This window comes from Epinephelus fuscoguttatus, linkage group LG5 (genome assembly GCF_011397635.1).
Source record: "Epinephelus fuscoguttatus linkage group LG5, E.fuscoguttatus.final_Chr_v1".
Classification (NCBI taxonomy): Eukaryota; Metazoa; Chordata; class Actinopteri; order Perciformes; family Serranidae; genus Epinephelus; species Epinephelus fuscoguttatus.
Genome location: NC_064756.1, coordinates 31,483,328 through 31,507,275, shown reverse-complemented (window position 1 = coordinate 31,507,275; position 23,948 = coordinate 31,483,328). Strand labels below are relative to the sequence as shown.

Sequence of the window (23,948 nt, the reverse complement as noted above, 5' to 3'; positions counted from 1 at the left end):
GAGAGAAAGAGACAGAGAAACAGAATGGGGGTGGTAAACAAGTAAACCAGGCCACAGTTTGCGGTAGAGTGATCTGCTGGCTTCTCCTCTTCAGTCAAAGACAGATCAAACATAATGCTGAACTTTATCTCCCAGGGTTGTGGAGCATTAGTGTCACTGTGTCTGAGCTCTTGTGATTTGGCAGCATTTGCGAGACTCTTGCTACTGCACAGTTTGATGTATTTTTGACCCGCCACATTTAGAAAGACTTTCACTGCCACACTGCTCTTATGACCTGCTCTTATCAATTCATCAACCTTGAAACTCTAATCCAAGCATAAATTTAAATTATTAAATGATGATGTTTTATTGATGAAATTATAAGCTCTAAAATATGCATGTATGTGCTTTATTTTTATGACACAATATGTGATTTGAGTTTTTGTGGAAATGTGTAGTTAAGACTTGGGCTGGGCAATATCTCAATATGAATCCCAGTGTAAAAATGAGGAAAATCTTAGGTTGAAAAAAACAAAACAAAAAAAAACCCAAATAAACAAAAAGATTCTGAGCAAGCTGTAATTAAAAAAATCAAAATAAGCAAGTTTTTGTTTACACATATGAGGAGGTTGATTACAAGCAGAGTTCACTGCACTGAACATCATATACTTGATAATTATTTTATTGTGATTGCTGTATCATGATAAACTATCAAAAACGAATACGATTTTTATTAAAATGAAATAACTGATTTTTTTGGCCACTTGGTGGCAGCAGAAACAAGAAATAAACACAACACTGACATATTATCGCTTTTAAAGTTGACATAGTTGTTTATTCACACATCCAGCAGATACGTACCAACATTAGCATTCATTTGGTATAGGCGTGTCTGGTCATTAGGGAATGTAAATCCAGTATACACCCTGCTTTCCAAATCACATACTTTTTTTTTATTAGTAGTATGTACTGCAGCTGGCCTTACAGAGTACGTTTTGTTGCATGGAGTATGCATACCAGTGGGGCAGACTATATTATCATAACACTACACCTTGAACTTTGACCCTCTTGCTTAATGTTATCACTTAATGTTACCTTGGACATACGAAGCCTCATTTACTGAGCTCGCCAGTGATTCAGATCAACCTGGGGAGCTATGCTGTTATTACTCTGCAATGTATTGTCGCGACACCCACATTTCCCAGCATGCTGGTCTGAGTAGTTTGTAGTGTCTGTTTGCAGTCATCTGTTCCATAACGTAAATGTCATCTTTTTGTTTAGTTATGGTTTGCACCATTAGTGAGTTGGCTATCCCTTTTCATGATGCCAGCTGTATTTTCCCACTGAGTTGTCACAGTATGTAATTATAGTTTTAAAATAATGACTGCATACATTGTAAATTCTAACAAATTATATTCATAACAGTAAAATTACATATGCATTTCTCTGTCATTGTTATCATCCTTTTGCTGTTGGTTATCTTAATGATTTTTTCTTGGTCACTTAAACAATTCCTATTCTAATTTTACTATCTAATTGACTGGTCATCAGTCACTTAAATGAGTTGTCTTCCATCACTGGGGCCTCTTTCAACTATCAATGAGCTGTCTTCTGTCTGTAGCTCAGCTCATGTTACGTATCTTCAGCTGCAAAAGCTTGCTGGCTTGTATACTGCAAAATGTGACCAGATGCTGGACATCTTTGTATTTTGGGCACACTGCATTTTTTTTTTTTGTTGGGACATACTTAATAATTTTCTGGTATACTAAATAGTATGGTAGGCTGGGTATTGGAACACACAGTCACTCTACTTTTAGCTATGTTTTGCCCTTTAATAACTCCTGCATTAAGTGCCTGGCTCTTAAGAAGCTAAATACTCCAGGTAGCCAGTCACTAACTTTTTCTGTCTAGCATGAGGGAAACTACAGTGTTGGGTAATAATTCTCTGTGGATTCATCACTATAAGTGAGCCCTTTCATTTATAAGTAGTCATGTGATCCAATATTACCAACTAAACATTCATTTTAGCAACTTTAACACTGTAAAAATGCTTTTTACCACATGGCCTCTTTGAGATCATGAAAGCCATGTTTGGGTTACATTTAATTTTTTATGAAAAAGCTGTTAATTATTAATTAATTATTCTGTAGTGTCAATCATACAAGGCACATATGGTTCTGAAATGTATTTGCCTCCCTTATGCAGAAACCAGGAAGCCTCTTTTAGCTCATAGTCAAGTGCAAACTATGTGCCGAGACAATACAGTACTTAATAAATGGGGAGTAAACTTACATAACATATCTGAGTGCATTTCAGGATGTTAAAATCAGCATTTTCCACTTTCTGTATTCCATCTCATGAGTTTAGACTCTGCACATGATTCCTTGGCTATTAAATATGATATTCTTTTGCAGTCTGGGCCTTAATAAGTAAATCCCCTGCCGTCAGAGCCAGCTGCCCCTACTTGCCCCCTTTCTTCCTGTCATACTGGGGTGCATGGCCAAAAAGCCTCGGTACCTTTGAGAGATCTCTGAAGTTCCCTGGCAAGGTCAGGTCCAGCTCCTCTGAGTCGTAGTTGGTGAGGACCCAGGGAAAGACTGGGTACTGGTTCAGGTCATTGTATGTCCTCCCTAGGCACACAGAGCAGACAGAAATCTGTGAGTGATGAAGGATTGGAAGGGAACACAGGGGTTGAAAGCGGGGCAGGGTACACTTGAGGCTTCAGTTACATTGGGGGATCAGCATGCAACATTCCAACAAGCCCCCAATCTCAGAGCCCTCAATCAGACGCACTTCCTGTCTCATACAGCGTCTGCCAGAGAAACACATAAACTAATGGCATGCTCACTCTGCTATGAGGGAAAGTTTTCTGTGCTCTGCATGCCTTTTTCCTGCTGAGTGTACTTTATCAATGAACTGTGGGAGTTACAGGAGGCCTGAGGAGGCTGTCTTTGAGTTCATAGGAAGAGTGGATGTAATTAGAGGGATATAGATTCCTATGTGGGCCATGACTCCAAATGGCTGAAATGTCACTGCAAGTCTGATGCGCCGATTGGCCAGATGTGAATTTCCTCTATGCTCTGGCAGTGGGAATATGGTTTTCAGATGGCAAAACGTGTCAAAGGAAATCCATGGGAAAAACCACGAGCATGTACCATGTTGTCATTAATGCTCTGTGTTTCTTTTGAAGATGACACTGATACAGCTGCGAGGTCAGGTGGTGGCCAGTTGTAATCCAGGATCGGGATAGAGCTGCTATAGATGATTTTGTTGGAATTTTTACTGCTGGTAATAAATCAAGCTAAAAATGTGGCCTCAAAGCAAATCAACAGTAAAAAGGCAACAACGTTTTATTTTACCCACTAAGAAAAATGAAACTATATTGTAAAATGGAGCAGTGCTAATTCTAAGGTCTCACCACATCCTGTAATATCCTTTCTTAAAAGAATGGGTCCTAATCCACACAGACACAAGTGTTTTTGAAGACATGGTTTTCCCCTCCTACATTCTAAACAAAAAAAAGCCCCTCTAAAACACATCCCCCTCCTTGCAAAACACAACTGAAGCACTGTCAAGAGAATGTCAAACCAACAGGTGGCAATATAACCGTAATCCTAATGGTGCATTCCACTTGTACTTGTAAGTCGGAATCAGAGGCGGTCCTGGCTAGTTTTACACCGTGGGCGAACCATCCCTTGCACCCCCCACCCCCCCGGTACGATACCAGTGAAAGTATCACAGTTCTGAGTAGTATCACGATACCACGGCAAGAATGAGGCAGATGTGCCTTTTGTCATTTATAAAAAGATAAATCACTTTTCTATAATACATCACTGATATTTCAATGGAATAAATTACCTATTGACTTCTTCATACTTAAAAAACAGCATCAATAAGTAATTAATATAGGGGGGATCAAAATAAAATAAAAAAATAAAATAAAAATCAACCAGCCACCCTCCTCCCCTGACAAGTACAGAACAGTCCCTTCATAAGTAAAGAACAGTCCCTAAAGTGCAGTGAGGTTTGTGGGCCGTTACCTGCCACAAAGAGAGAAATGTGAACGGCTCGTTTCTCCTCTGACACGCCACATACGTGTGTGTCGCCACGGCTCGGCTGTCCAGGTACTACTGGGCAGTCATGACACCAATGAAAGAGGAAATTACTGGACCTGGAGTTGGACTTCTCTGTTGCCGGTAAGCCGTTATTTTGCGCCGCAGAGCACTATGAGCCTCCACCGTATTCCTGTCTGTAACCCCCGTTCAACCCACAACCACCAGGATTCGCCTTTCCTTTCTGCTGCTGGTTGAAACGTGATAAAAGGGGCGTCCCAGCGCCCACTCCACTAACTTGACGTGGAAATGAGCAGCAGTCTAGAAAACTGGCAAGTTTTTTTTGTTGTTTTTTGGAGGGCGCTCGTGCACCCTCACATAGATTGCACCCTGGGCGGTCGCCCACATTGCCCATAGCAAAAACCGTCCCTGGTCGGAAATTTTTGAGTTCCCAGTTGGAAATTTCAACTGGAGCACCCCTCATCTAACCTAACCAACCCCGACCTCAAAATACAATGTGGCTGCTCTGTGCATCAACAGTAGTAAAAGCTGTAGTAATATACTGTTCATTACCACTTCTGTCTTATTTGTGTCTCACTAAAACAGTAATATGCACAGTCCTGTTCACTTCTATCTGTGGACATGTTGCTACAGTGTTTGTAAGCACAAAATACAGCATAATGGACTGTTATCAATTCGTATAGCTAATAATGGCTGATCGGGATTGAACTGGTATTGGTTGGTTTTCTGACTTCCTGTACTGGAACATGATTAACTTGGGTGTGACGTCATTCCAAGCTCTGACCTCCGCCTTCCAAGGTAAATGGAACGCAGCATAAAGCCACACAAAGAAGAAGATGTTGGCCAATCAAAGTCTGAAAGAAAAGCAGTTACTAGAAGGCTGGATGCGGCAGTGACCTCCATAGTGCATTCTGACACCTCTATTTTTCAACATAATTTTCAAGACAGTGGAAGAGCACCTGTTCACTTATGTACCATTACATGTACAAAACCCTAAAAACAAGATCCCAGATGTCTCAAATTAACGCAGACAACCATGGAAAAAACCCAAGGAACTCACTAGGTCACTAGGAAGCCTGGTGCAGACATAGAGTCAATACACCTTGGTCTGTTAGATTGCCTATGCTTGAAGAATAAATATATGAGATTATTTCACCTGATGATGATTGTCTTTGTTTTTTCCATGGCTGTCTGCATTATTTGAGACTTTCAGGATCTTGTTTTTTGTACTTTTACCTGCCTCACCCAGGAGCACCTGTCGGACCAACCATCAGAGCTAAGCAGGGCATTTCTCCCATTGTAATCTGGTGTAAAAAGTCCTGTTAGCAAAGTTGGAGCCATCATTATTTTGGTCAGATCTGCCATTGCATGAAATTTCATCTCATCTGTGAGACCTCAGAGAGGAGATAATGGCGCATGCTCTGCCGTTACGAGCCACAAATTCTCTTCTCCATGTCTTCATGTCAATGCTGAAAACTGAGTTTCTGAAAGTTTTCACTCTGGATGGAGTTTTAAACAGAGTTCGCATGTGGACAAAAGGTAAAAACACACAGAAAAACCTCTGTTTACAGACATACCTGTGAACGTGTGAACAAGGCCTAAAAGAGTTACAACATTTTTTCCAGAAACATGTCACATGATTTTATAATTTTCCATTCTAATTCTGTGAGAATGACTTTTGTCAACTGAGCTTCAAAGTAACACATTATCATATTATTACACAGGGTCCTATGGAGGAAATGAGACACCCACACCTTTATATTAATAATAGTACATTTTCATTTATCATGATTGATGACTGTCTAAGAATATCTTAGATCAACTTCAATGACATAAACAGCACTGTCTTCTTAAGATGACATTCTAGCTATATTATGTAATAGCAAACATACTAAAAGCTTTAAGCATTTCAAATCAAAGTAATAACAAGAGAGGGCAACTCCAAGGTGAATATTAAAACCTGTTATACAACAGTTAATTCCAACCGAGTAATTTGATTGGACGAGAGGCATTCTGTGAGTGCTGATATAGAGTATAACATCACTGGGACATGAAACAGTAAAATCACTCCGCTCACAGGTGTTAGAAATATAAATACAACCATTAATTAACCAACTGTCACACTCGCTACACTGACACAAGCGGGCATTATAGTGTTACACCAAGAAGATGGATATTTTCCCCAAAATTACATTTGAATTAAATTATGAATGGTCGTCAGGAGAGGACGAGGAAAAGGAAAGCCAGGACTCTTCTGTGCAGACCTCCAGGTGCGTTTGAATCTGGCTGTGCCAACATCCAGGTTTGCCAACGTTTCATCAGCCGAACTGGACAAAGTTACACAGTTGCAGATCAATGTAAATACAAAGTAGTTTGTGAGCTCCTGGCATGTGTGCCGCATTGCCTGGCAACAGAGTGGGGGAACTGTTTTTTCGCGGAGCTACACAGCATACTAAAATAATTTATTTCATCACCTTTTGTTAACATTCCTTACTCAGCATTGCTGTTTAAGCTGTTGTTGAACTGTTGTATAAAAGCAATATCACACTTGAGGTCGTGATGTTGTACTGTATATCGTCACGGCTGTAATTGTCGTCGGCACACAGCCTGCGGCCTCGTGCCTATGACCGAATCACAGCCGTGACGATATACAGTACATCACTCCCTCTTGTGTGATATTGCTTAATTTTATTACATCTAAATAAGAGCTCATGCATACAACATTATGCAACGCAATGAAATGGGACTATTCAATGGTAACACTCTTCCTCACTCTGCTTGCCAGTGTCATGATGTTTTTAATTATTACCTAGAAATTTGATCAATTTTCAGTTATCCAGCAGGCTAGCTACTCACTCCTGCAGTGCAGAAGGTTGGCATTATAGAACCTAAATCTAGCTGAGCGAATGATAATGTGTGACAGGCCAGTCAATGGCAAGGCTTCTGCAGAATATGCAGGGTCTGGGGGAAGCTAGAGAGCATAATTATCCAGGTTAATGCCACATAGTGAAAAGGAAGCAGCGAGCCAAGTGTGGAGGAAGAGTTGAGTGTGTTGGTGTGGTTTCGACCTACTGGTGCTGAGGCCTGAGTTGGGGTGGCAGGATGTTAATAACAGTGGAATAGTGTTTAATTAGAAGACCACTTCCCGTTCGCACCTCTTCCCAGCACTTCATCCCCCGGCTGTCTGCCGCCCCACACTATTCTGACATCCCTGTCAGCTCAGGTCATTACCAGGGATTTTTAATGAATTTTGGGCATGTTTTTCTGTCTGGCTTACATCTAATTAGCTGACAATAATGTATCGAACTCAAGCACGTGCTAAATATAAATATGCATGAATATGCAGCGAGAGAGAGGATGACACCTCTCAGAGCAGAGTAGCGTGCAGTTGCTCTCGCCTTCCCTGTTAGTTGCAGTTCAGATCAGAGAGTCGACAACAGAACCTCTCAACTCCGCAGACACACATGTGTACGCTCTCACAAAGCCAGGCACTAATTATCTGCAAAATCTGCTGTGCCTGCTCTTTGCTTCAAACAGCACACTCCCATGAACAGTGAAGTCTACTATGTTGAGAACCACTTAAGGTTACCATGGATTCTTAAACAAATACGACATACCTGAGGCCACTTATAGTATGTTTCCAGTGCCACTGACACATAAAGTTTATTGATCATGATAGCTAAACTTAAAGTCATGAGACTCTAATAGTGAAAAGGTTCACAAAGATACTATATTACAACTTTGGTTGCGACTTTTGCCTGAATAAGGAAGAAAAATAATCAGAATCTATCTATATAACTGATGGCTGTGAAAAAGAGAATACATTAATCCTATACTTTCAGCCACTTCTAAATTAGAAGCACTGAATTTCACTGAGGAATCACAGTGTTGTAAAGCAATAGGAATCCTTACCTGCGATAGTGTTGAGAAACATGAGGTACTCAAAGTTGGAGATCTCTCTCCTCTGCCAGCGCTGGGTCATGTTGGAGGATTTGAAAAGCTGCCGAGGGGTGGCCAGGGAGATGCGCCTGGAAAAAAACATTGAAACAACAAATCAGGACACAGAAGACTGGTATTAGTACAATATCTTAAAGGTCCAGTGTGAAAGATTTAGAGGGAGATACTGGCAGAAATAGAATATAATATAGTCAGTATGTTTTTTTATTAGTGAATAATCACCTGGAAATAAGAATTGTCGTGTTTTTGGTACCTGAGAATGAGCCATTTACATCAGCGGATAATTTGGCTCCCAGTAAAAACCTCCTAAACAATGAAAACTGAAGGAATCATAACTGGGAGCTCATGTTTGGCACACAAGATAAGTTTCAGCTTGTTGCAATCTGCAATCCTCACTGCTAGATACCACTAAATCCTACACACTGCTCCTTTAAAACCTATATTCTTAAAACAGAGAGCATAAACTTGGCATAAACATGTCAAGCTGCAAATAAGAAAATAATCAGGGCATCCAAATGGCATTCACAATTACACAATTTTGATACCAGTAGATTAAATGAAGGATAGGTGATCTGTGTGTTAACTGAGGATGGCTTGCTTTATATATATATTGCTTTATATCCACACAGTTAACACAATTACGACTTAAGAAGCCGTGCCTGTGTTGTGACAGTGTATAAATGGGCCTGTTAGCACTATCAGGGTCTAAAGGGAATCTTTGGTTTTCTCTTTGGTCAGTGGCCGGGCTGCGGCCCTGCTGTATAGAGTGTTCTGTCAGAGAATTAGGTCAGTTCAGTCAGGGTCAGTGCACATCCACTTCAATAACTGGAGCAATGGGACTTCAAATGACTCTGCTGCAGGCCAGGCTGCACAGATGCTCCAACATATAACACAGAGGAGGTAACATTGACCATGAAGGAATTACAATTTAAGAAATATTTAACAGTGTTCAATTTATTTTCCTTTGGCACATAGGACCCACCTGGCTTGTGGAAGCCCATAGCTGGTGCCCACTCCCACTCGAGGAAGACTGTAGACCACTTTCTTCACTGTGGCTTGGTCAGGAAAGTTGAACATGACTGATGCTGTGTAACAGTGAGAGATATCCCTTAGTGATGAGGAACAGGAGAGGCATGGATTTCAAAGGCTGTAATTGGCACCTCCACTTACTTCTATTGGCCATAAAGACCTCCATGGCTGTGTTCTGCAGGAGGTAGCGTCTAGAAAATACTGCCCGAATCTCGCTGAACATCCACTTCCCATGTAAACCCTCAGTGTATGCTAAGACCTAGACGAGCAGAAGAAGTGAAAAATGTCCTCAGGTTATAATAGCTGTATAAAACCAGAGATCATGTCAGGTTACAGGTGATAAGGACTACTGTCCATTTCAATATGTTCAATGGCAAAATGTGCATATATAGCAAAAGAAAAAAACATCAACAGCACAATATGTTACAGATTTGAGTCAAGTCAAGTGACGCAACAGTCTTTCAGATTATAGTGTAATGTTTCATCTACAATGCTACCAGTATCCCGACTGAAAGGAAACAAGTTCTTACAATAACAGATATTCAAATATGCTAAAAATTCTAAAGTTCTACAATTATGATTTTAATTTTTTGAACTAAATAAAGTATCCTTGTAAACTAAGCAGCTGCTTTGTTGCAAAATGGACACAAAAGCAACCATAGAGCCAACTCTGTTCATCTGTCATATAGCATGGCAGTAAATATGACCTGAGCAAAATTCTACTGAAGAGGCATCAGTGTTTAACATTTGTTTTCTGCTTTACTATTAAAAAGTTGGCAGCCATTGCACTTTTTAGTACTTCACTGTGAACTGTCTTGTTATTGGGCACCACAGCAGTAGTTGGTAAGACACCGAATAGTGCTCTAGTACACTCATTATTTCACAGCTGGGATAAAACCTGCTGCATGCAAGCTAATTCTTTAAACTATTGCTACTAAAATCTGTCTTAATAACTAAACCATGAGTTTTATTCAAAAAAGAATATCAATATCACATTGGTACTGGTTCATTAATTTCCCTGTTATAAAGTAAGACACAGCATTACAGAGACACTATACCATATCTCAGGGCACTTTTATACATAATATGAAGCTCTCTCAAAATTAACTTTGAGTATTTCACACTTTTTCCTGTTGGTCTATACATCTCAAGTGGTCAAAAAAGGACCCCCCGGGTCAGTGACACATAAATAATCAATAAAAAACCATCAAGCCAGGGAGAGGGGAAAGCAGACAAAGGATCATTAGTATACGCAGCACCACTGGGACTGCACGTCCACACACATAAAACCAAGACAGTTGTTCTGACAGGTGAGAATGGTCCTCTCGCACACCTTTCCCCCCTCTTTCCATCTCACTTCCCTCTGACTGAACAATTTTGTCCAACAGTGTGAGCCAGAGAGCAACCTCATCAACTCCCCAGGTTATAATCACACATAGGTTAAGTTCAGAGAGAGTGTGTGTGAGAGAGAATAAAGATATAACAGGGTAGTAAGAAGGTGAAGCCCTACAGTACATTAGTGTGTGTGGGGAGGTGTCTGTATGTGTGTGTGGGGGTGATTGAGGTGGAGTAGGCAGGGAGGGAGGGAAGCCAGAGTGAGATGTTCAGCTGGGTTAGGTCTGATGCTAATGCTCATTTAAAATAGTGACAGGCTGGAAGAGTGCAGCGTGAGCAGGGCTGCCTTAATTTCTCCCTGGAATAGCTCATGCCCGACCTCCGTGCCACATCCAAAATCTCTGGAGCTCAATTAAAATTGGATTAGGTGGAGATGCTGGATGTGCAGCACAGCATCTCTGGTGCTCTCCTCCCAGTAATGCCCTGCCTGACACCTCTGCAACCCCCAACTCAAACAGTTGTCATAGAGACAGCACAGCCCAGAGGAGGCAGCATGCTGACTGGAGAGGGAGCAGAGAGGAAGGGAGGTGAGATGGAGGGACGGCTATGGAGCTGCGGGCGCACTGTTGAGGGCCAGCAGCAGCTCACTGTGAGGCAGGGTAGCTTTTATTCCCACACACACACACACTCTGCAGCCAGATGTTGTGGAAGTAGTCTTCTGAGTGCAATGCTGAAAGGCAAGTCATACAAATATGCATCATGGGAAGGCTACAACAGCTTACTTCATCATGGCACTAGCGAGCTGTTATTTGAATACATATTGAGTTGTTTGGATGTCAAGAGACTCTGAATGGTTTGTTGTTTTCAACAAAGTCTGTATTTATTTTATGATTTTAATATCTTATCTAAACAGCAGCATATATTTGCCTCCTACATTATTTTTTTTTTACATCAAGTATTATTAAAAACTGTAACCAACAACAATACAAAACAAATAAATGCAGTTTACACGGGTTTATTGAACAGACACTTCACCTCAGGTTCTTAAGAATTGAATAATATGTAAAAGCAGCCATAACATGTTTACTGATTGGGAATACAATATTGTTTTAGCACTGGCTGTTTCTTGTTACCCAGCTAAAGTGAACATTTTGCTGCCATGACAAAGTACAGGCCAAAGGGCTAGCTGTCAACAAAAGAGAGGCTAAAGAGGAGAAAAAAGAGCTGATTTCAAACAGCCCAGATCAAAAAATTTGTCATAACAACAAAGCTTTGGTCTAAACCAACACGCAGGGGCCCCTGTAGACTTGGAGATTTGACAAAGCCCAGCCCTCATTTTTGGAGGCCCAGCTGTAAAAAATGCCATTTAATGAACCTGTCTGCTGAAGCTGTCCCCTGCCTGTCAGAGGTGTCAGCCAGTGACAAGCGCTGGGGACGGCCGCCTCCAGTCACAGACAGGCCTGCCAGCTGGAGACTTCGGCCCCAATCTAATCACACCACCAGGAAGGGACCGGCGCTCTGCTCTTGGTCTGTCACGCTCAGGGCTGGGGGAGCAGTGAGGGGGCGGGTGGAGGGGTCTGGTGTGGCCGACAAGCGCAGCCTTTTGTTTCCACACAGGTCCCTCCACGCAGGCTCATTAAGAGCCACAGGCGCATGCGCTGTTCTGCCAGCTGCAAGGAGATATACCTCCACAGCATAATAGCCATAATGCAATTTAACGTCTCTGTCCTCTCTTCCTTTTATTCCTTTCTCTTCTTTTCCTGATTTGACAGAGGGCAGGCTGCATTCTGCCTGTGGAACATCACGGGTGGAGATCGGAAAAATATTGTGACAGATGAGATGAGGAGAGGCACAGGTGACACCAGTGTTTAGGCTGAAACTCATATATGATAATGTGCAGATGCTCAAATGGAGCACATCATACTTAAAAGCGATAGGAAGCCACTCCATGCATGGAAATAGATTCTAATCATATCTGACTTCCGAATAGCTTTAACCCCACATTGGCTGAGACAGTATGACAGACGTTATTAATAAATCTAACGAAGCATTTTCTCTAAAACCTGATGCAATTTTCACCCATATGGAACAATGCAATCCCCCTGCACTGCATTTATACCAAAACAGGAAAATAATATAATTCAGCGAGACCTCCAAGCCAGCATGACTGATATATTTATATGAGACTGTGGAGCACTCTGACAACCTGGTATCACAGCACCTCCGCTGCATTCATCTAAGATTTGTCTAATAGGCTTCCACTATAAAGCCTCACAACTGCACGGTCCCAGGCGGCCAAAGAGAACAGCGAAGTGGAAGAATAAGGGGAGGGTACGAGAGGCAGTTTCATTTTGAGTGATATGACTACTCCCCCAGGAGCGAGTGGGATGGATTTCACACATGGCAATTTGGAGGATCAGCACACACTGCGTATACTGTATTCAATGGCTGACCTCAGGCAATATGGGCCAAATCTGTGAAGAGGTTGAGCAGTTGGAGAAGGAGAAAGCATAAAGCCTGGTAACAGCCAGAGCAGAGAGCTACTCTCAGCTAAGTGGGAGAGCATCGTCAGCCACAGACAAAGTGGTAGACTGGGTCACGAAAAAAATAGCTACATCTAGGTATGAGGCAAAAAAAAAAGAGCTAGGGAATTTAACACAAAAATAAAAATAGCTTAAAGGGTCTGTTCACCTAAATTAGAAAAAAAAAATACACTAATTTCTTATTTACTCTATGCCATATTTAGCAATATAGTAATGTAGACTTTGATAAATCAGCCTCTATCCCAATACAATGGTGGTGACGGAAGTTTTATTTTTGTGCAGACAGAAGTGATAAAAAAAGACCATTAAAGCAACATCTTTTTTCATAAACAATTATTATTTATATGACTCAACTGTGAAATTCTGGGCCGATACTAATGTTCAAAATAAAAATTTGGCTACCAGCCATAACCTTTGTTTTCTTGTTGTTGTTGTTGTTGTTGTTTATTTTAGTTTTGTTGTTATTTATTCCCAATTTTGTGCCAGGGACACAAAGAAATCTGAAACGATCTTTAATATAGCCATATAGCCTTTGTTCACATGAAAAAAATATTTCTTAATCTAACTGCCTCAAAAGCCTTTTTACTATAACACATCTTAACTCTCTTATATATATTTTATATTGCTATGAAACATCAACAAATTTCTATTTTGAACTGTATTCATTCAAATTTAAAACCTTAATTTTACAAGATTACATTTTAACACATCATGATAACTAATTTACCTTTGCCGAATACTCATTTTTACTGAACAGAGCTTGAACACATTATAATGTAACTCAAGGCAGCCTCTGCAGGCCATTAGTTCCAGCCACCGGCTGCTAACAGCTAATGCTAGCTAGCTAGTCTTGAGCCCCACTTTTCAGCCTGTTCGAAGTTGATGTGACACAACAGAAGAACATCAGCCACTGCCATCACTAAATGTCATCTTATTTGCTGACAGGCTGATGGTAGCCAACAAGGCAAATATTGGATGATACTGATGTTAAGCCGATAATTCGGTGCATTGTTTCAGGAAAGATATAGTGCTGTTAAATCTTTATAATACAACTTTTTAATAAGAAATATAACCAAAAGTATCTGCGTGGATAAATACCACAAGGAGAAAGGGAGAACTTATTGTAATTTGGGTGAACTGACTCTTTAAAGGAAAAATGTAGGGATACACACAGTACACATTTCTTTCTAAAAATGACTCAGGTGTTCCACACACGGTAAATTTAAACCACATCAAACTTTGTAAAGCAGCAAAAAGTCCACACTTAAATTTCAGCTTTAATCCCTCTTCCATCCTGCAAGGTTCATGCCTGAGCATCAAAGTATGTTTCTCATCTTATCCCCAACCCCTCCCTGATGTGACAACTGTTATGAAATGTAGAAATACCAAAATGTAAAAGATTCCCACAGATTATTAAAAAAAAAAAGAAAAATCTGCATTCCACTTGGTTTCTCTCTTTGAGACCCATATCTCAACTTCAATAAAGTAGCAAGCTCCTAATGCAGGTATTGGGGGAAAACAAGATACAGATTTGCATAATCAGTGTCACTATACATTTGGGTGGTAGCTGGAGTGTGGCAAGATGACACAGCTCGGGTGCTCTGGCAAGACCAGTGGGATAAAGGAGATGAATATGCATTAAATATGCTGGCAGTTCACTGCCCCAAATGTCCAGCCAAGTTTGTCAATAACATTTATGTCAGGGATGGTATTTCACGCACATTAGCAGGCCCTGCAGCGCTGTCTCCAACACTGCCATGGTAGGACAGGTGGGAGGAGCTGTTTTCCTCACATGCAATTTCTTTTTAAAGAGTCAAGGCTCTTTACACATTCTTTATCTGTCTATGTTAAAATATAAAGCCTCAAGAAATGCGATGAAATAAAAAATCCAAACAGTTACTTAGACGTGCGGTTCCCTACAGCGATGATATACAAAGTTTGGCATCAAGCCACATGATGCCTGCAGAAAGCTTCTGAGAAGTTCACCAAGATATACACCACATATACAAATTAAGTAAGAAAACACTCATTTATCTACATGCAATTATAAAATTAAATTTCATGTATTTAATATGCAGTCATAATTACTTTCCACATTCACACACAACCATCTTTGTTAGACTTGAAGATGTAGTTTTATGCATGTGCTGATCACAAGGGCATGCTCATCCCTTTATCCTTCTCAGGAGTACAGTGCACAGTAAGCAGTAACTCTTTAACAGGAATAGCAACAATATAGTGAGTATTTAAAACAATGTTAAAGTTATTTGAGAAAAAGGCAGCCCTGTCTCCTAGAAATGACCTATATCTACAATTCATTTGAAACAGCAAATATATTTTGAAGGAATTAAATGCCGAGCAAATTAATTCTTTTAGTAACATAAATGGGGAAATATTGCAAACTAACATACCTGGCAAGTCGCCAGCTGATACTGATACTGAAACTATCAACAAAAAAAAACATATCTCATTATTTTTTCCCCCAAAATAGGCAATCTACAGTACCAGACATAGTAACATTATTACTTTTTTATAATTGTGATCTTTCCCTAAACAAAACCAAAGCATATTTGTTGCTTAAACCTAAGACAAGAGTACTGACGCGAAGCCAGGGTTGTGACGTCAATACAATACACAGTACATGAATGTGATGATTCGCTAGCTGACAGAGACGTTGTCTCTGAACAAAATCCAGGCTGCGGCTCTGTTGTTTGCCACAACAGCGCAAGTAAGACGGCAGTTTAGTAACAAACAAACATAATTTCTAGGAGACAGGGTTGGAAAAAGACACTTCTGAGGTCATTACCACTGAAATCATGGCTATGTAGGTGGATCATGACCCAAATGAATGATTTCAACTGATTTCAATATACACTACACTCTTATAGGGCTGCCACAATTAGTCAACTAATCGATGACTAATCGACTATTAAAATAATCAGTGACTATTTAGTAGTCGACTAATCGGTTTGAGTCATTTTTCATAGAAAAGTACTATAAAAGTACCCCAAAATACTCTTACTGCAGCTTTTTACATTCAGATATTGGCAGCTTTACACACTCTCCCGTGACAGTGAACTAAAACCCTTCAGCGTGAGTATGAAACAAGACATTAGATGACGTAATTTTGGGGTTTGGGCAAGACAGACCGACATTTTTCAACATTTTAACACATTTTCGACTAATCGAAGAAATAATCAACAGATTAGTCGACAATGAAAATAATCGTTAGTGGCAGCCCTGCACTCTTATTTGCTAAAGGAGTTTGTTTATGTTTGGCATATGTTGTGATGAGAGTGTTACACTCCATAATTTTCTCTTTTATCAACAGACCATATATTTTGACGATGAGATAGATGTAACCAGTGGTGATTAAGTTACTTCAGATTTCAAGTCTTTTTCCATGAAATGTAGGTAGAAACTTAGTCTTGTCTTGTAAGTAGGGCTGCAACAGTATGAGATTGTCACAGTATGATAACTCTTAGAAAACATCATGGTATCACAGCACACGTTATAACACTTTCATTTGTATCATTTTATTTTATTTTGTTTTTTATTATTATTATAACCACTTACAATGACCCTTAAAAAAATGTGTTTGGTTTTTTTTTTTTTTTTGGTCGAACAAACATTTTACTATAATTGAAACTTAAAAACATTTTTTAAAATGGAGGTACGTGTAAAAAGTGTGACAGTCTAGGAGGAAACATTACATGCATGCGTAGGCAAGGTTCTCTGTCCGGTTGTATTTTTTGGACATGGTATGAAAACCATCAATTTTCAAACGACAATATACAATTTCATGGTATACCCTGGCAAGTAAATTATATCAGCCAGTAAACAAACAAAGAGACACAGCAAATATTTAAACACACATATGAACTTGCTAACGTGCTGACCCACCCACATCCACGTCCACACACATACATGAACACACTTAGTGAGCACATCATCCAGATAAACAGCTTGAAGATGCCTTCCCTAAGGAGCTTGAGAGAAGGGATGCAGTCATTTGGTATGGGGTCTTTTCAGCAAGCTTTTCCTAATGGGACTTTTTCAGGGACTTGTCAGCCTTAAGATGACTGAAATCTTCCTGGCCTGGGTACCAGCTTCCTCTGGCTGCCACTGAGAGTGCCAAGCTGATCGCTTTAAATCCCACTTTTCTTTTTCTTTTTTTTTTTTTTTCTTTTGGTGGTGTGTGGGAGGGATAGGGGCTCAGAACAAGACAGAGAAGAAGAGAAAGAACGAGACAAGGATGAAGAGGCGGAGAGACAGAGGAGGAGAGGGACAGAAAGAGCAAGTGGTTAGACGAGAGGGCCTGATGAGCAATGAGCGCCTCACTCGTCCTCAATTAATCTTGTCTCTCTACCTTTGCTTTGCTGCTTCCCTCAGCACCAAGGTAATAACGACACCCTCATCCATTATCCTTTTATCCCTGTTATTCACTGGGAATTGCTTAATAATATGTTACAGATTTGGCCTCCTTCGTATAATTCTTTCTGTCATTCGCAGTATATCATCTGGAAAACACACAGCCCCCTTTCTGCTGGACGATCTTTGAGGATTATCGTGGGTGACACCTTCGGGATGCAGCCAGAATCTGGAGCATCATTTTTTCAGGCATAAAGTGGAATTACCCTGACTTATCTGTCATTGCCAAAAGCACAACAAGCCATTCAGGGCCAAAGCAAAGGTGGAACAGGTTCTTATCGGCTTCTGTGAACGAGAGGGCTTGTAAATTTATGCTAATGAGGGCCTTTTGTCATCCAGGCTCACCCCTTGGGGCTGAACGGGGTTTGCAGGGGGATGATAATCTGGCTGTTGAGTGCACTAGATAATTTGTACTTTATCCTCATGTAATTATATAGTTTAAATCTTTTTACCAATGCTAATCCTGCAACATGAGGAAGTGTCTTAACCATGTCTATGGTTCTTAGCAGCACTAGTTAGCGTGCATTTGACTCTCTCTCTCATAAAATCACGTAGGAGGAAAGCAGCACTGATATAATTACTCTGACTTTCTGTAGCCCGTGCTATGAATCCTCATATCATTTTGATCCACCTTAGCAGGCAGGCAGGGAGCCAAGCTAGCAGCCTGGGGGTATGGGAGACAACTCAAAAAAAAAAGAAGGTGAAAACACTGTAGCGCGGCTGAAAGAGCCCTCCCCATTTTTGTCAAGAAAGAAGGATAGAGGAGGCCTGGAAACTGGACTGAAATGAGTAGAAGTAAGTGCAGAGGGGCGGCTTTACAGAGATTTTGAGGTCTCTCTGCTGTCCAGGGGGATTCTAGGCCATCTTGTGTGCCTGCCAAAGCCGACAGCCTCTGACAAGCTGTTTGGCGTGCAGTAATTTGACTAATTACATTGGATTAGACCATATTAATGCAAGCTGTTTTCTCCAGGGTCACTGACCCACCCAGTGTGTCCCATGCTAGTTTCCCCCCCTTCGATGTAAACAAAACATACAGAAGAAAGAAAGTAGGCTCATTGTTTCTTAAAATTATGAAACAATGAACACATCCCTGACATTATTTTTATAATGGAGGAGAATGTGTTTCAAAGCATCCACAGCAGAGAAAGTTACGAGATACAGCCTGCACTTTCCTGAGTCACATCATCACAGGATTCTTTGATAACAAACCAAATTCTTTGCCTGATTTATCTCCCTGCAGGAAAAGAAAAACAAAACAAGGACTTTTATGAATCTCACAGCAGTCCCAGAGTTCACAAAAGGTTTTTTTTTACACATTTGATGGGGCTACGGGGGCTGAAAAGGGTCTATATTCTGACAACAACAGTGCAGAATTTCACTTTAATTTTACTTTAATCTTAGCAAAATATCAGGATGGAATCTGAGTAATAAGGCATTGTTTTTTATGTGTGGTTTGGTCACACAATTGTTTTTCTGAGGAAATGGTGTGTTGAAATCCATGATTAATTTAAATAATGAGGGAAATGTCATTCGATCTGCTTTAAAAATGAGTAGATATGCTCAAGAAACCAGAGAGAATACTTATTTGCAAAAAGGAGGGAAACCAACCCTCATTTGCATTTGCAAAACTCCAAAATGAAAGGGGGGAAATGAGCCATAGAATATGTGTGTTTTAATACAAGTGCTCTCCCAATTGTACCAAATCAATTTGAGTTTCACACAATGGAGAGGCAGCTTCACTGTTTGTATGTGCTCCTCTGCCTTGAACATGGTGTAATAATAGTCTTAAACCAGGCGTTATAAAGACAGAATACCAAAGAGGCTTACAGCCTTGGTTTCATGAAACATTTAGGCAAAAGTTCCAAGGGCTGAGGATGATGAAAGAAGGTAAGCTTGAAAATGGGTTTCTGGGATCCACAGCCCTTATTGTACAGAAGTCACATCGAATTAATACTGAGGGCCATTTGCAGCCTTTCTTCTCCTCAGCTTTTCAGAACGGATTAAGCTATGAAAACTCAGAAATTACTAAAGCACCTATTAGGCATTATGCTCACCCTTTCTCCTCTTTCCCTTTGAAAGTCATTGAATGTGCTTCACTTCACTCGCACTTCAATTCACAAGTTGTTTGCATACTTGAAAGCCGGGCGATCTTATAAAATGTGTCATGTAGAATGTACTGTATATTTCCACTTGCACCATAAGAAACCCATTCCTGCAATTTGTAAATACTCATATATACATCATTCGTCACTCTACAACCCAATTATTTATCATTTTGTGGATTACATAAAACCACGTTGTAGCAAAGTTTGACGATGCAGGCCACAGTATTCAGGCGGTTTACTGAAAGCCTCTGAGAGTTTCCACACTGATGAAGGGCCAGTATTGCTAGGGCTTTTAGGCTCTCCGCACCCCTCTTTGCTCTCTCAATGCCTCTTCAAAGAAGCGCAGGGAGTGCATGAATTGTAATTATGGCTCCTAACAGGATTCAAGAGTGCCCAAACGATGGCACTTGAGAACCAGGTCGTGTGGAGTTAAACGGCTGTCAGACACTCAAAGCTCCCCAGCATGTGAACAAACCCACAAAGGCTGGACGTGTCTACTTCTAGTGCCCTCCTACCCACTCTCCCTCTCATAGGGAGAGATTAAAGATCAACTAAGGCCCCTTTAAAGACCCATATAGCCTCTCTGCATTTTTACACATTCCAAATTACTAGAGGGGTCACAGTTTTCCACGCAAGATACTAAACTTGGAAAAAAAGGGATTAAAAAAAAGTTATTAAGAGCTGTATGAAGTTGAATAAAGATCAGTGAAAAGGTGTTATGTATAAAGAAATAAATCCTTGGCAAAATTCAAGGCAAATGAGACAGCACCAGGAGCATATTAAGGGGGAGGTGAAGGCTTGTGAGAGAACAGGTAATTGGTACCACCTGAGAAACCAATCTAACCACAGTGTCAGATTATCTGCCGACCTCACCTTCAGAATAACGGAAAAGATCATCTGTGCTCCCTAGACAGTTTCAATGACTCACCAGGGCACAAGACCCCTTACTACACATTAAAGAGACCAGCCTTCAGTCAGGCCCTATCCAACTTCAGCCCCTTCCTACTCCCCAAAAGCACCCAAAAGAAACCAACCTGCAGCGTGAAGTCCCTATGCATGACCCTTATTAAACTCCTAATTGGATTGAGAGCCGCTAAGAAAAAAAATTCAACATAGTTCATTCAGCTGAGATTTTCTTTAGCATTCTTTCCAGTAGTTTGCCTCTTCAACAATAACATTCAAAATCAAGTCACTGAAAACTTCTTTTTTCTCTTTTCAAAACACAACTAGATTTTCCAAAAATGGGAGTATAGGCAAAACCTTTTTCACCTTTTCTTTTAAGGCAAAGCACTATTTGATTTTCACAGGGTGCAAGTGACAGGCTGAAACAAAGCCCAGCGCTGGCCATTGTGTAGCCTTTCACTGTTGTAATGGTCTTAAAATGGCTACAAGCAGGGCCCTATTCAGTGGTGACCAGGCTGCTCAGCTCTCCTCTCCATATCCAAGACAAACTTTGCACTAAGCGGGAACTCTGAGGTCAGCTGATGATTGAATGAGGGACCGAGTTCACTCATAACCACATTCTCAGACTATCAGTGCCTGTAGAAGTTCTCAACACATTTACACTAATTACAGAGAATAAATAGTGCCATAACAACAACATCAATCAAGTTCATTACGGAAATAGCATAATGACAATAATTACAATAATATCTCATTAACAAAGAGAATGAGAGACAGGGGAGAATTAATAGCAGACAGGTGTACAACACACCGCAATTATGAAACCTGAAATTAGTTCATTGCCTCAAGGCAAACAGAAGAGAAAGGGAAGGTTGTAAGTGAGGGAGTGTGTGTATGTGTGTGTGTGTTTATGTTTGGTGGTGGTGGTGGTGGTGGTGGTGGTGGTGTGTGTGTGTGTGTGTGTGTGTGTGTGTGTGTGTGTGTGGTGGGGGGGATGTAGTTTCAGGGCTGGGAGTAGGACTGATAGAGAGAGGCTCACTGACAAAAAAAGGAATTGCAAATAAGCAAACAAAAATGTCTTAAATGTGTAAATTAGGGAGAAAAATAAGAGGGAAAAGCAGCTTTTCCCTGCAGACTGGTGCCTTAGATGAGAAGGGAGCAGCGAAACGTGATCAAGGGGAGCCGTGGAGCGGTGCGGCAGGCGTCAAGATGAGCACTCAGCCAGCGAGTGGCAGCTTCTCCTTTTCCAGTCAATCATTCATTACAGAGCCAAGTGCTGTGGAGGAGTGCCTCCTCTTTTTGACCTATCATATTACTGCCTCTGTAAACTCCTAATCCTCCCTTCGTTAGATGGTGTCAACAGCCGACATGCTCTCACCCTGCTCCCACACTCCTCGCTCAGACACCTCCCAAGCCCTGCCAAGACCACAGAATTGACACTCTAATAAAATCGTTTGAAATTTAACAAGGTTGAACAGCACAACTTTATCCATCTTTTTAGGTGCTTTCATCCACGTTTTTGACTTGTTTGTTTTTTATCATTAGAAAGAGATTCAGAAAATTTGCTTAGGCTACTAATTAGTTAACTTTTTCTTTTTGTTTCACCATCAATTCCCTGTTCGCAGTCAGCCACACTAAAACAGTCTGACTTTAGCTCTGCAGTCTTTCATTGGCTGGTCTGAGCAGCCTGGTTCTTTTTCGCCTTGGGGCTGTTTCTGAGCAGGTGAAAGCCTGGAGGCAGGAACCTGCACATCAGCACTTCTTCGTCCATCATGACTCTTTCATGGGGAGCCCGTCTCCTGAGCTTCTCTACAGCCCAGTGAGATGACTACTATAATGAATCCAACAGATGAAAGCCCAGCAGGACAAAACAACATTCAGATACATCTACACACACACACACAGAAACACACACACACACACACACACTGGGGTTTGCACCAATCAGGGGCTCGCTGTGTGAATGTTGTTATTTAGGTAAACAAAAGAATCAGATGCAGGCTGGAGAATAGGGAACCAGATCAAGCATCTTTTTTTGGCAGAGCTCCAAAAAGGAGAGTTTTGGAAGGGGTGATTATGATTGTGTCACACTGATCACAAACCACAGCAAATAATCAAGTTCATCGCAAACATCTGAGAACATATCATACACCCAACTGTCCATCACTCACATGCACAAGTGCACAGACCTCCGTCTACCCACATACACACAGATCCATACAGTGTGTGGATGGGTTTGTGTAGGGTCCCAATTTAAGCTGACAGATACCAGATAGTGGATACACAAGGAAATGACAGCACTGATTTAGGATGGTTTTGAGTTTAGCTGCATGTGACACTGTGGCAACAAAACTATTACACATGAGTGAAGGCCATTAAAGTTCATCTATTTCTTAATGACATACAGCACATAAGCCTTTGTAGTCTGTTAGGATCTTAAAATATCTTGCCTTCCTGGGAATATATATGTAAATTTGTGAGATAAACTTTGTCACGGTTGAGACACACCTACCACATAACACACTTTGAGGGATGTTAATTACCATATAAAATAAGCAATTGGCATCCTGCCCCATATGTCCCACTTTTCAGTGAGGAAGATGGAAATTAGGTGGGGTAGATTTGATTGTGACATGCTCTCCGTCTGTGCTCCACATTGTGTGGCTTTGCCAGTAACAGGCTAATATTCAGCACAGCTCACCACCACCAGAACTAATGAAAGTAGACAAAATGTCTCTGCTGCCATCTTTGTCTCGCATCCGCTCAGGGTGAGCCTCCCTCTTTCCCTCCTTTCCTTTTTCACCTCCCCTCTTTCCCCTCGCTCTTGAGGGGAGGGTGACAGCAGCATAAAATGGTGGCGAGCAAATGTGCCTTCCATGTGGCAGCAGTGGTGGGGGTGATAGGCCAGGCTGAGGCCAGCACTATCAGCAGTGTGTGGCTGTTGCTTTGAACAACCTGGATGGTCGCCATTGAAGATCAGGACCAAGCTGATGAGACACCAGCGGTTACACACAAAAGCAGCTCGCTAACAAATCAAGAAACAGTCAGGGCGGCCAGCAATCCCCAACAGAAAACAGTTCTTTGATAAATGTAAACTTACTTGTCTAAGGTAGCCTGTTAATAACCTACTACACATCACCCAGTCAGTCCTCGTAGGCAGTTGTAATGCTTTATTGTGTAGATTTATATTCTGAAATAATTTCTAGATGACAATGATTTGACCAAGATGCTATTATATCAGATGTAAATATCAGATATAAAATTCTAAGATGATTCTAAGAGAGTCTAAGGATAGAGGATGTCATATTTGAAAATCCTCTGACACAAACTTGTCAGTTAGGTTATACACACAAATTTACTTGATTCAACTCAAAATATAGGATATAAAATGCATAAATATCACTTAAAGTATATCCAGCCATGCATTGAACTAGTGAACAAAAGCAAACTCCTTTGATCCAGCAATTTGTGGTTGAGTCATTCAAGGGGTCTGTTAGTTAACCCTGAGCTCAGAGGATGATGAAGCAAGGGCATAAATCACAGAGTGAAACAAGGCAGACTCCTCCGATTCATTAATGGAAATGATCTGTCAA

At 40.9% G+C, this 23,948-nt stretch overlaps 2 protein-coding genes across 5 annotated transcripts in view; one reads left to right on the top strand and one right to left on the bottom strand.

Annotated features, from left to right (window-relative positions):
• Positions 1–23,948, bottom strand: part of nbeab (neurobeachin b) — a 235,287-nt gene that overhangs the window by 36,926 nt on the left and 174,413 nt on the right. For all 4 annotated transcript variants that reach the window (XM_049575634.1, XM_049575636.1, XM_049575637.1 and 1 more), the window contains exons 40-43: positions 9,180–9,297; positions 8,992–9,094; positions 7,965–8,080; positions 2,497–2,609 (exon numbers count right to left, since the gene is read on the bottom strand). In XM_049575634.1, coding sequence (XP_049431591.1) covers positions 2,497–2,609; positions 7,965–8,080; positions 8,992–9,094; positions 9,180–9,297 — 450 coding nt within the window. The remainder of the gene's footprint in view (positions 1–2,496; positions 2,610–7,964; positions 8,081–8,991; positions 9,095–9,179; positions 9,298–23,948) is intronic.
• LOC125888343 (serine/threonine-protein kinase DCLK1-like) overlaps positions 1–23,948 on the top strand; it is a 120,567-nt gene that overhangs the window by 58,979 nt on the left and 37,640 nt on the right. The gene's annotated exons all lie outside the window — the stretch shown is intronic.